This window comes from Cydia splendana, chromosome 20 (assembly GCF_910591565.1).
Source record: "Cydia splendana chromosome 20, ilCydSple1.2, whole genome shotgun sequence".
Taxonomy (NCBI): domain Eukaryota; kingdom Metazoa; phylum Arthropoda; class Insecta; order Lepidoptera; family Tortricidae; genus Cydia; species Cydia splendana.
The window spans coordinates 5,746,921-5,760,086 of record NC_085979.1 but is presented as its reverse complement, the minus strand read 5'-3'; the positions used below and the strand labels follow the sequence as shown (position 1 = coordinate 5,760,086).

The 13,166-nt window shown below is 44.6% G+C and overlaps 2 protein-coding genes and 1 long non-coding RNA gene across 3 annotated transcripts in view; 1 reads left to right on the top strand and 2 right to left on the bottom strand.

The window, feature by feature from the left end:
- Positions 1–13,166, bottom strand: part of LOC134800869 (uncharacterized) — a 417,476-nt gene that overhangs the window by 300,553 nt on the left and 103,757 nt on the right. The gene's annotated exons all lie outside the window — the stretch shown is intronic.
- The window catches only part of LOC134800726 (uncharacterized), a 100,389-nt gene that overhangs the window by 27,769 nt on the left and 59,454 nt on the right, over positions 1–13,166 (bottom strand). The window lies entirely within an intron of this gene.
- On the top strand, positions 11,518–12,940 carry LOC134800626 (putative serine protease K12H4.7). The gene has a single exon (XM_063773111.1). It carries the CDS (start codon positions 11,522–11,524, stop codon positions 12,899–12,901), a length of 1,380 nt encoding a protein of 459 aa, XP_063629181.1. The 5' UTR covers positions 11,518–11,521; the 3' UTR covers positions 12,902–12,940.

Genomic DNA, 13,166 nt, shown 5'->3' with positions numbered 1-13,166 from the left:
TCATAATGACAAACGGGACCTCACATTGCGGGGTCCTCGGTTATAAGGATGGTGAACCAGAAGAAATGGAAAAAGTTCGAAAACACGTGAAAGAGCTTATCATGAAATGGACTTCTCAATAAACTGAGATTCTCATTAAAGTCGTAACTACGCATTGATAATGGTGTTTTATTTTGCTATATACCCTGAATTTTTTTAGGTCAAAAGTGACGTTTGTGAAATGTCTGCTCAATCTTTTTAGGAGACTGTATGAGGTTTATATACGGAGCTATTGAACCTCCGCTCTCAGTCTGTATTTAATAAACTGTAATAGGCAGAAATGAAAGAAATACCTTTTTTACTGACGATTTAACAAGAAAATAAGTACTTTAGGTATTATAAAAAACCGGCCAAGTGCGAGTCGGACTCGCGTTCCAAGGGTTCCGTACATTACCCAATTTTTAACAATGTATTTTTTATATGTGAAACGCGAGTGAATTGCCTTTAAAAACCCGTAGGGGTCGGATCAAAAACTAAGTAATTAGTCCTACTCACGCTTGACTGCATAGGTATTTCTAATAGGTTTTCCTCTCATCTATAAGTAAAGAACAATTTTGTATATTAAAAAAAAAATTTAGACCTAGCAGTTCGGAGATACAGGGGGATGGTCATTTTTTGGCTATTAAATAACTTTGGCATTAAATAACTTCGAAATTATTTAAGTTAAGATTACAAAAAAAAAAATTCGAATTTTCAAAATGAGCTCTTTCACGTTGAGCTTTTTTATGTAACACGATATACATAGTTTAAAAAAACATGATTTTTTAATTTTCTTATTTACCCCCCAATAGTGGTTAAAATTCATTTGTTTACGTAAAATGTCCGTCTTTGGGTCACGAATTTACATATGTGTACCAAATTTCAGCTTAATTGGTCCAGTACTTTTGGAGAAAATGGGCTGTGACAGACGCACGAGTGATCCTATAAGGGTTCCGTTTTTTCCTTTTGAGGTACGGAACCCTAAAAATACCTACTTCATGAAATGGATGCTTTACTCGTATAATGTAACTCACGTTGAAGTTAAATTTAAGGCCATCCAGGGCATTGAAACTATTATATGGGGAAACGGGAAATACAACTATGTACTTTAAAAATACAAGACGTGAGTATTGAACTAGTGGCACTTATGGCATCCAAAAAACTCGGTGTGCTCAATAAAGCGAGGCGATACTTTACTCCGGGGCAAAGACTGCTGCTTTATAAATCGCAAGTCAGACCCCATATGGAGTACTGCTGTCACCTTTGGGCAGGAGCACCTGGATGGCAGCTTGGACCCTTCGACTCAGTCCAAAGGCGCGCTGTACGAATCGTCGATGATCCCAAACTCTCAAGCGGTATTGAACCTTTAAGTCTAAGGAGAGACTTTGCCTCTTTGTGTGTGTTCTACCGCTTGTACAATGGGCTGTGCTCTGAGGAACTATTTGACATGATGCCAACGGCCGCTTTCTATCACCGCACCGCTCGCCGTCAGCAGGGTGTTCATCCTCACACCCTAGAACCTAAATGGTCGCGTATTTTGCGATTTAAGAGGAATTTCCTCCCGCGGACACTCCGGCTGTGGAATGAGCTCCCTTCCAAGGTTTTCCCGAGGGTCTACAGCAGCGGTCGGCAACCTTTTTTTGCGTAGTTTTAGTAGCGTAGTTAACGATGAGTAAGTTGACGCGGGCCGCACTTTGTTAATATTTATGACTTTATCAGACATTGTCGTTTCTCAATATTACATAGCCAGAGAGGCTCGCAGGCCGCAAGTGACAGTTTCACGAGCCGCATGCGGCCCGCGGGCCGCAGGTTGCCGACCGCCGGTCTACAGTATGGGGTTCTTCAAAAAAGGAGTGTACAGGTTTTTAAAAGGTCGGCAACGTGCATGTAACACCTCTGCAGTTGCAGGCGTCCATAGGCTACGGTGACTGCTTACCATCAGGCGGGCCGTATGCTTGTTTGCCACCCATAGGTACCACATCTGGTATTAAAAAAAATACCATGGATGAACTCTATTTTATGACTGACAAAATGAGGCCATGAATAGAAGTGGCTCATGCTAGACTCATTTGTATTTTTAGAGTAGTTGACATAAATACGCAGTTGTATTTTGCCCATAGTTACAATTGACCTTGCTAAATAGTAGATTGTACAACAAGGGCATAAAGTGACCCATATTTAATCGAGGCAATTTTTTGGTCTGAGCTAAGCGAAGACCAAAATAGACGAGGGTAAAAATTGACATTTATGCCCTTGTTGTACACTCTGCTTTTCACTTCGATTGCGAGGAAAATAAAATTATATTTTTCACGGCAATTTACACCACGAGATTGTCGTAAAGCGAAAGAACATAATACGTAACCAATTCCCGCCAACTAACTTTTTAATTTTTTTTTTTAATTTTTAACATGTGATCAGAGTTTCAGACGCTTGGTTTTCTGCCAAGTCAAAAATTTCGGAGCATTTTTGAACGATAATCGACTCCTATTTTATGTGATTTACTAAATTTAATGACAGAAAATACGGATTTCTAATAAATTGTAGCAAAAATGAAATTATATAACAAGTTTTGTCATCTACACAATTTTATTCCTCAGTAAAATTGTGCAATATGTTTTAACTGTTTGGCTGTTGAGACCGATTACCTTAGTCTCAGAAGAAAATTTTACTTTTATGCTCTAGAGCATAAAATGCGATTTTATGTCGTCTACGCACGACATAAAGGTGCACTTTTTGAGCATGAGAAGTGAAAATTCTATTTTTATAAACGGGTCTAGTATAACGCGATATAAGTAATTTCATTGTTTTTTAGGTAAAAACCAAAATGCAAGCACGTATCACGTATTCCACCGCACAATAAAATTGCCTATAAGTTTTCAAAGACTTGGAAATGTTCTAAGATGGTTTGGAAAATTTCATGAAATTTATCAATGGAAAAGTTCACTTTTCGAACTTTTTGGAAACTTTTCGGAACTTGTACCTACGTAGAGTTAAACCAAGAAAAGTCTGCAGAGATTTTGACAGCACACACAGTGCAGGTGTTATTTTAAACGTCGAACTTCTATAAAATTTAACACTGGCAATGCGTGTGCTGTCAAAATCTCTGCAGACTTTTTTTGGTCTAACTCTAAGTGCAACTCGGATAATGTAAATTTATGAAATTATATGGCGTTAGACCCGCTTGTAGGTATTATTAAATATGCGATCAAAATTTTATAGCGTATTAGTAGATTGTTAACCATCCAAGGGATGAAAGGAACTCATTTCTGCCGAAGTAGTTTAATAAGTTAAGGATGACTCACGTTAGACCGGACCGTGTCCGACCCGGAGCTTTCGGCGCATCGTTTTCTATGGAAAGCATGACGTGATCGCCTGTCATATCATAGAGAAGTAAGCCCCGGAAGCTCCGGCGCGGACACAGGCCGGTCTAACGTGAGTCATGCTGTTCGATGTAACTTCTCCTCAATTTAAGCTCTTGTGGTGAATAATGAAGACACTTCAGTAGTACTATTATCTTCTATTATTAACTTAATGAGCGTTTCTTTAATTTTTTTGCCATTTTATATATTGTGACCTTTTTTGCCACTTTTGTGTTATTTCTAGTCAGGATCGCGAGCCCTTTTCATTATTATATGAGAAAAAAAGTGTTTTAAAAATTCCATACATTTTTCAAACTTTCCTTTTTGTTACCGCCATACAAAGTGTATGGCGAAATGGTAACACAATAGGAAAAAACTTTGGGACATTTTTTTTATCCCATTAGGATCGAAAGAGCTCGTGATTCTGGGTAGAAATAACACAAAAGTGGCAAAAAAGGTCACAATAAATAAAAACAGAACAGAACAGAACTGTCGGTAAAAGCCCAAAATATAGGTAACATTAAATATTTTGCAACGAACGGACGTGTGTTTAGAGATGCACCGGATATTCGGTTACTATCCGGTATCCGGCCTATCCGGCCGATATTTAAACTTCCGAATACCGGATAGTAACTTTGCTTGATTTCGGAGTAAACAAATTGGACTTAAGAAACAGTCACGGTCATAATCGTATTCGTTATATTATTTTAATACAATTTAAACATTCCACTCACTTGCACGCGAACTCATTTCATACCTAGAAATGAGTCCGCGCGAACGTTCACTACGAACAAGTCAAAACCTGCACAATGCGCACCTGAAAAACCGAAAAGTAGGTATAGTTCCGCCGGCCGAATATTTTAACTATCCGTTGCATCTCTACATGTGTTATTTCGGCAATCCTTAGTCGGACGCCTGCCCCTTCATCCCTATTTTCCCTATTCAAGAACAACAGAACAACAACAACAACAGAACAGAATTTTAACGCAACAAATGTTAGATTGCAAGTGTTGCAACTCCCGAGAGTCGGCGTCTAGTCAACTGTATGGCTGCTTTTCGACGCAGCGTTGGTGCCATTTTCCATAACGCTCACTAGACGCTGACGCTCAAAAGCCGCTAGGGTGGGGTGGCCCAAATAAGAGGGGAAAACGATAGCTCCCATAGTGCTGTTTGTTTCTGCTTAACTTTAACTACTTGTTAAGTTACGTACCTACTAGGCGTCACAAACCGCGCCAGCGCGGCGGTTTTACCGAAATCGAAAAAACCGGAAAAACCGGGTTTACAGCCAATTGCAAACACCGGATTTTCACTTTGATAAAACCGGCTATTTCGACCTAGGTATAATCTAATCTAATAAGGACCTTTAAATGAGCAATTTCTGTATTTATTTTATATTTTGGGGATCTAGGAAACGTCTCTAACGATTTCGATGAAATTTGCTATATGGGGGTTTTCGGGAGCGAAAAATCGATCTAGCTAGGTCTTATTTCTGGGAAAATGCGCATATTTGAGTTTTTATATGTTTTCAGAGCAAAGCTCGGTCTCCCAGATATTTTTCCTTCAAACCAAGAGTCAAAAATGGCTTTATGAAATTAACTATCACGTTCAAATTTTTTCACTTACGTTTACGACTTTTGACAAAATATAAATCGGCTCATTCATTTCAAAAAGGCATCAAAATTACATATTCATACACGCAATCGTAATTACTCTTTGTATAGAATTCTTGAACCCTAATTTAAGGTTAAATAAATAATTTTCATATTACATAAAAATTGATTCTCGATTAGATTTAAATTAAGGATAACTTTACTCACGTTAGACTGGGCCGTGTCCGAGCCGACGCTTCCGGCGCTTACTTTTTTTATGCTATGACTGGCGATCACGTCATGCTTTCCATAGAAATGAAAGAAAAGGACACGGCCCGGTCTAACGTGAGCCATCCTTTATTTGTTAACTTTGAGTTAGATGTATGTATTTGATAAAAAAAAATGGGTTTGATGATTATTTAAAATATAAATGGTGACAATCATAAACATGAATGAACATGTACAGATATTATGTGTTCCGTATCCACATCGGAGATCTTCATTGAGAGAGTAACGCGATCGGTGACCGTTAGATGCCGCTAGCGTCTATGTAGTCGCTCCGCCCCACGCCGTGACGTTGTTCCGCTTCCCCTCACTGCGTATATTTTTACAGCAATGTGCTTTAACATTTCTGATCCAAAGCTCGGTCGATTAAATAGTGAGATATAGCAGAGATCGCTACTATTAGTCTTTTGGCGGTCTCGCGATCGAAGTCATCGAACGGTGCGATTCTACCCACTTTTTTCTTGCTAAATTAATTTTCACATTCCATGCTGCTGTTACCGTTAACTCGCATTCGAAGTAGGAAGTGCGTCAGTCGTTTTCGTTAACAAGTGGTAACGCAAGTCGCTCCGCATCGGAGAGGGAACGTGCGGTCATCGTGCCGGCGGCGGCGGGGGCGGCGCCCGGGCGGCTCGGAGGCGGACAGCCTGCGCGCGCCGCGGTCGGGTGCCGCGCTTCGCCGATAAGGAGGTTTGGATTGTCTCGAACCATCCGGTGAGCCAGTTTAATGATATTCTAGTTTTATTGGCGTTCAGAAGTTACTTCGACACTAAAGGATGGTTCTCAGGCAGGTCGTATTAACCTGGGAGTACCTCGTGTCGTTAGTTGCGACGCGACAGGGGCTCAGGGGAGGTCGGCCCCCGCGCGCCGGCGCCGTCGACTTTCTTCTGCTGTCGTCCAAGGTGACTCCGAGACGCCGCGACGCTGCGGGCCGGAGCCCGAGGTGTCGCGGTGCGAAGTCCGCGGGACGCCCACTCCTGTTGCGGACGCTTCCAGTCCGCGAGAGCAGTCGCGGTGCGGACGCTTGCAGTCCGCGCCCGCTCCTGTTGCTGCAGTCGCGGTGCGAGTCCGCACCCGCTCCTCAGTTCGCGCCCGCTCCTGTTGCTGCAGTCGCGGTGCGGACGCTTCCAGTCCACGCCCGCTCCTGTTGCTGCAGTCGCGGTGCGGACGCTTCCAGTCCGCGCCCGCTCCTGTTGCTGCAGTCGCGGTGCGGACGCTTCCAGTCCGCGGGACTCCGAGAGACGTCACACGCCCGCTCCTGTGGCTGCGGGCGCTTCCAGTCCGCGGGACTCCGAGAGACGTCACACGCCCGCTCCTGTGGCTGCGGGCGCTTCCAGTCCGCGGGACTCCGAGAGGCACACGCCCGCTCCTGTTGCTGCGGTCGCGGCTCGGGTGGATCGCGGACCTCTCGATCCCGTCCTGGCGCCAAGGTGAAGGCGGACCGCTTCTGCGTCCCGACTGCTCGAGTGGAAGGAAGGTAAGTTACGTGGAAGCAGAAACGCTACGAGTATAGCGACGATCGCCGCGTTGGCTGCCGTCCGTCATGACGTCGCTGGTGACCTACGCGCCGGTGGTGGCCACCACGATGGCGCCGCCGAGGGCAGTAGTGTCGCCGTGATGATGAGTGCAACTACGAGCCAGCCATCGGCCCGGCGCCTATCGAGCTGGCCGCCACGACGGCGCCTCTCGCCTCACGCACCTGAGCCTGGCTACGGTGGCCGACGCACCAGTGCCTCCCGAGCTGGCCGCCACAATGGCGCCTCTCGCATCACGCACCGACGCCTCCCAAGCCGGCGGCGGCGGCCGCCACAACGGCGCCGCCCGCCACGGTGGCACCACCGCCTTGCGCACTGGCGCCTCGAGCTGGCCGCCACGATGGCGCGTCTCGCCTCACGCACCGGCGCCTCCCGAACCGGCGGCGGGGGCCGCCACGATGGAGCCGCCCGCCTTACGCGACAGCGCCTCTAGAGCGGGCCGCCACGATGAGTCCTCGCCTCACGCACCAGCGCCTCCCGAACCAGTGGCGGCCGCCATGATAGCGCCGCCCGGCCTCACGCACCGGTGCCTCCCGAGCCGGCCGCCACGATGGCGCCTCTAGCTTCACGCACCGGCGCCTCCTGAGCGGCGGCGGTTGCCATGATGGCACCGACAATCACGTCGATGCTGTCCACCGATGCTGCAACCACGACGATGTCGTCCCTTGCAATGGCGCCTATGTTCTGTTCGCAAGAATACCACCGCGAACTTACCTACCGCCGATGCTGCCCACCAAGCTGCGCTGGGCGCCACAGTATCAGTTTTGTCCTGTCCACATGGTCCCATTGAGGTACGCAGGCGCCTATAGCTATGGTGCTACAGCACGAACAGACCGCTAAGCTCTTGTTTTCGGTTAAGGAATCCTCCGGCGACGGCAGAAAAGGTTGTAAGGAGCTTCGTCCTGCGTGGCTCGACTGCCCGGAGTTGAAAGCGGTAAGATATGTCGATACTCAGAGGAAAATACGTTGCGTTCCCGGGCTTCATAAAGGTGCTGATCGACGAGGAGCCGTGCCGCTTCGAGGTTCCTACGACTTCTCGAGGCCATGGAGTGATCCAACCGGAGAACAGCTAGCGACAAGGCCCTGTACGACCGCTCAAAACCGAGGTGAAAGGCATCGAAAAGGTCTGCAGACTTCACATAATTATCTCTGCTTGCCCGCGCTCTCCAGCTTAAGTTCCGTCTTACAAAGTCTTTCTCGTGCGCCAAGCCCATAATAAACAAAATGGGATAAATAAACCCGCTGCGCCTGAACAAGCATGAGTTTCCGGTGCTAAGAGAAAGGGGCCAGGAGGACTCCAACAGTTTACATCTGTCTGTCTTCGACTTTATCGAAACAGTTTTGTTACGCAAGCGCCAAAATCGATTTTAGACTTGATTTCGTTAGTTTGATTTCCTTAAAAGCATGCGACCATACCCCTATACTAGCTCGATATACATCACGTGGGACACGCGGCACAACACCCCGATTGAAAGTTTTCTTTTTCGCGACATACAGGCCTGCCTTGCTGCCGAGTTTCTCGCAGAAATGAGACTCAACGCCTCCTGTTCCGTCTCAAACTCGCAAACTTTAGTTCATGGAGGAAGGTGACACCTTCGCAGTCCTCAGCAACACGAAGCTGCCGAAAGCCTCGCGCCACTTCCTCCCTCATCTTATGCAAGCAGTCCGTTACAATCTCCAATATTGGTAGACAATGTACGAGGGAAGGCCCTTTCAGTGAAGAGTAACCGTTAACGGGCCACATCTGCAGCGCTGACGACAGAAGTGTAAACATACAACCGCACCACTACAGTATACATAAAACGACGGCGACACTACATCCCCTCCGTTACCACGGCTGTCGCAAAAACTGCTGATGCCAGCAGATCGTCTACAGGTCGCGCTGGTTCCTTGCTACTTACCAGGTCGGTACAACCCCCGAGGGCGACGGTTTATCAAGAAGTCACTGCGCGCCCGAGTGGCAGCTACGCCCAGAAGCCGCCGAGACTATATTCGCCTGATAGGCGCCTTGTTGGCCAGCCTCCGCTTTCGAGAGCCTTCGCACTGTGTCACGGTATTTCTTAACAGACTCTGAACTGCTACCACGTCGCGTCTGGCAGCTGCCGGTGATACGACTTGGTATGGATGTCTCCACCTCCCAGCCTAGTCTGTTTACTGTGACGGCGTGATAAGGAGAGCCTTCACGCAGCTGTGGTAAGCTTGCAATTTACTGGCGGTCCTAGTGAACACAGCATCAGACCGCCCTGTCTTACGAGTCAACGACCTTAAGAATGAGGCGTAGCTCCTGTCAGATAGGACGCTCCAACACCGAGCTGGCGAGATCAGGAGTGACGTCCGCTGTGATGTACCTACTGGCGTGACTGGCGCATGCATGCAACATGCCAAGGGCTAACGCTACGTAGCGAACGAGACGCAACTGTCACTGTCTCACTAATATGGAGGAACCGGGTATTCCCGGTTCCGGTACTATGTTTGTATTGAAAACCAGTAACGGGAGCACTCCCTAGATCGTACCCTTGTCTAGGCCGCCTGTACGCCCACAATGTAGAAATGGTCTTCATGGTGCATCAAAAATAAGATCGACTGCCAGGTACCTCTGATACCCAGTGAAGTAGCGAGCTATCTCAGACATCTATTTCTATTGTCCATGTTAGCTTTCAGAACGATACTTGTTCATAAGCCTGTAACAAGTGCTGTACGTGAACCACTATCGGACACTATGCCTTCTTCTAACGCCATTCATAGCGAGACCAGCGCCTCCCAAACCACCAGCTTGGGACGCGAGAAATCTACTTGTCCTAATTTGAATAGCCCTACAACGTTAGGTACGTTAGAAGAAGTACGATAGAAGAGCTGCCGCACTTTTGCTGTTAGCATCAGGCCGCATGGTCAATGACCTTACTCTACTACACTGTAGCCCGGGCAATTACATAGTTAACTTTCACACTATTATTTTGTGTCCGAAATTCTGCTCTAAACCAGATAACGTGTCTTACCGACTGGACTCTTAGAAGCTCCGGAATAAAGTATAGACCCAGTAAGTAGGTATAGTCTGGGTACGTCAGCTTGCGAGAATTACCCAAATGTTAGGGGACACTGCGCTTATTTCTTTCAGCCACAGTCTCATCTAAGCCGGCCTCGCCTACGATTGCTTTGATCCACGATGTACTTAATAACTAAATTGGCTGGAAAGCTATCTAATTAGCGATATTTTGGCTTAAGTTAATTGGGAACACAACTCGCTGAGATTCTGCGGTTCGGATGCGATTTCGAATGAGAAATCTCTCAAACAAGTTTAACGTCAGATTCGAACCTGGGATTACAATTTAAATTCTCAATTTCCTGTAATGCATCATTATAACGAGTCACTGTGATTTCATGGGTTGCAATATGGCTTATATATATTTATTCTTTCTCTGAGTTCTATGACAGTAGGTGTAGCCCTAACGCTTGCGCGCCCGCTGACTCGCCACCAGGAGATAATAAACAGGTCTCAATGAAGATCTCCAATGTGGATACGGAACACATAATATAAAAATTTTACCTTCCAATAAAATTGATATTATGTTTCCTTTCCACATCGGAGATCTGAGTAATGCCTTCCTGGCAGGCTACTAGGCTACTTTTATGCCCACGGTACTTCTCCTCAACAATGACATGGCGGTGGCGAGTAGCGGGAAACGAGCAACGGTTTGCAGTGAGGGGAAGCGGAACAACGTCACGGCGTGGGGCGGAGCGACTACATAGACGCTAGCGGCATCTAACGGTCACCGATCGCGTTACTCTCTCAATGAAGATCTCCGATGTGGAAAGGAAACATAATATCAATTTTATTGGAAGGTATAATTTTTATATTAAAAACAAAGAATCAGAATATTGTGCATCAGAGTAGGTACAGCCGGCAAAACTATTAGCATAGTACACCTGCATACAAAGGAAAACATGTATGCAGGAGTGTCTAACTTTGCTGATTGTACAATAAAACATTTCTAAAATAAATTATCCAAAAACAAAAATCACACAAGGTAAAGGTGATGAGCAATGCAAATGAAATAAATAAATATCCATAAACAAAAAGAATCACACAAGGTAAATAAATATTCTTGATGATGAGCAATGGAAATGAAATAAATATCCAAAAACAAAAAGAATCACACAAGGTAAAGGTGATGAGCATTGGAAATGAAATAAATATCCAAACACAAAAAGAATCACACAAGTTAAAAGTGATGAGCAATGCAAAGTTAAACCATTCGGACTGTAGACTTACCATTGCTTGCCAATACAGACTATATCTACACCATATGATAATATAAAAAACAACAAACAGTAGTGCATTTAGAAAATTTTTAACCTGCAAAGTTATGGGTACACGCGGTCATAACACGAATAACCACGTGTATATAGCCTCCTGGCAATAAGGATTTCAAAATTTGCCAAGCTAAATTAAACTTTGTCAAATTGACATAGAGTCAATACTTAGTTGTGACCTATTCACTACGTGAAGGAACGCAGGTCGTCAGTAGGATAGATAATTCATAAAATTCTTTGTGATAAGAACAAAGTAAAAGAGTTCCAGGCATTGATGACATTCCTAGTTTTATATTTGTAATTAAAACTGGTATTTTATTTTGGAATTTGTAAACACGTGTAATGTTGATATATAAACCGAACTTTACCAGTATTTATCATTATTTTAAAGTGTTTTCTGCTAATAACGGAAGATATTTAAGCGATCATGCATTACTTGTGTACGATTACTTTGCTGATTGCTTCGGCAACAGCATTTACAAATAATTTAAACCAATTTTTGCTAACTTTTGACCTGCCTCAGACGGATTTGAATTCAGTAGATGAGAAATGGATTGAACAACCGCTAGATCACTTTGATTCAAATGAGAAAAGAACATTCAAAATGAGGTACTTCGAGAATGTAGAACTATGGAAGCCGAAGGCACCAATCTTCGTATCCATTGGTGGCGAAGGGGAACAGGATCCTAGGTGGTTATATTCAACCTATGACTTTTTTTTTACAGTTAAAATGGCGAAAGAAGCGCATGGGGCTCTCTTTGCTACAGAACATAGATATTACGGTAAGAGTTTGCCAGATATTCCAAAAAATAATACGATTGAATACTTTAAGTTTCTGAGTTCTCATCAAGCGCTGGAAGACTTGGCAAGATTTATAAAAATGCTGAAATCGAACTCTAAGTACAAGTCATCGAAAGTGGTGGTGGTGGGTGGATCGTATTCCGGAAATCTTGCAGCTTGGATGAGAGAACTATATCCTGAGCTGGTGGACGCAGCCCTCTCCAGCAGTGCTCCTGTTCTCGCCAAAAAAGACTTTAAAGAATACCTAGATACTGTTCGTTACACGTTCGGTAAATACGGTACTGATGGCTGCCTGGCTAAAATCGAAAAGAGGTTTAAACATGACGAAGATTTATTAAAGACTCCAGAAGGGAGAGAAGAACTGAAGAAAAAATATAATATATGCCCAGAAAACGATCTGACGGTGTTAGAAATTCAACAATTTTTCTTTCAATGGATAGAGTATTTGGAATTCATGGTCTCGTCACAATATGGTTTGCCTCATGATATTAAAGCCCAGTGCGAAGTACAGACACATATCCAGCGTGAAATAAAGCCTATTTGGCGCAATGGTTGTAATAACGTTGACTTTAAATATTACGATTGGACTCGAACCAAGTACGCCGCATGGATTTACCAATATTGCACAGAGTTTGGATATCTGATGACTACGTCGTCAGAGAAACAACCATTTGTACACTGGAATCCATTAGAGTTCAATCTAAAGTACTGCAAAGGCTTTGTTAAGGGAGATATCGAAAAGGCAATGGATGAAGGGATAGCGAAAACAAACAAAAGATACGGAGGGTTGAAGCCAAATGTAACCAAGGTAGTGTTCACTCATGGCGACATGGATCCTTGGCACACTCTTGGGGTGCTTCAAGACTTGGGACCTGACGCGCCGGTCATAATGACAAACGGGACCTCACATTGCGGGGTCCTCGGTTATAAGGATGGTGAACCAGAAGAAATGGAAAAAGTTCGAAAACACGTGAAAGAGCTTATCATGAAATGGATTTCTCAATAAACTGAGATTCTCATTAAAGTCGTAACTACGCATTGATAATGGTGTTTTATTTTGCTATATACCCTGAATTTTTTTAGGTCAAAAGTGACGTTTGTGAAACGTCTGCTCAATCTTTTTAGGAGACTGTATGAGGTTTATATACGGAGCTCTACCTCTATTGAACCTCCGCTCTCAGTCTGTATTTAATAAACTGTAATAGGCAGAAATGAAAGAAATACCTTTTTTACTGTCGATTTAACAAGAAAATAAGTACTTTAGGTATTAT

Coding starts and splice junctions, on each gene's coding strand:
- LOC134800626 (XM_063773111.1), top strand. CDS start 11,522: ATGCATTACTTGTGTACGATTACTTTGCTGATTGCTTCGGCAACAGCA.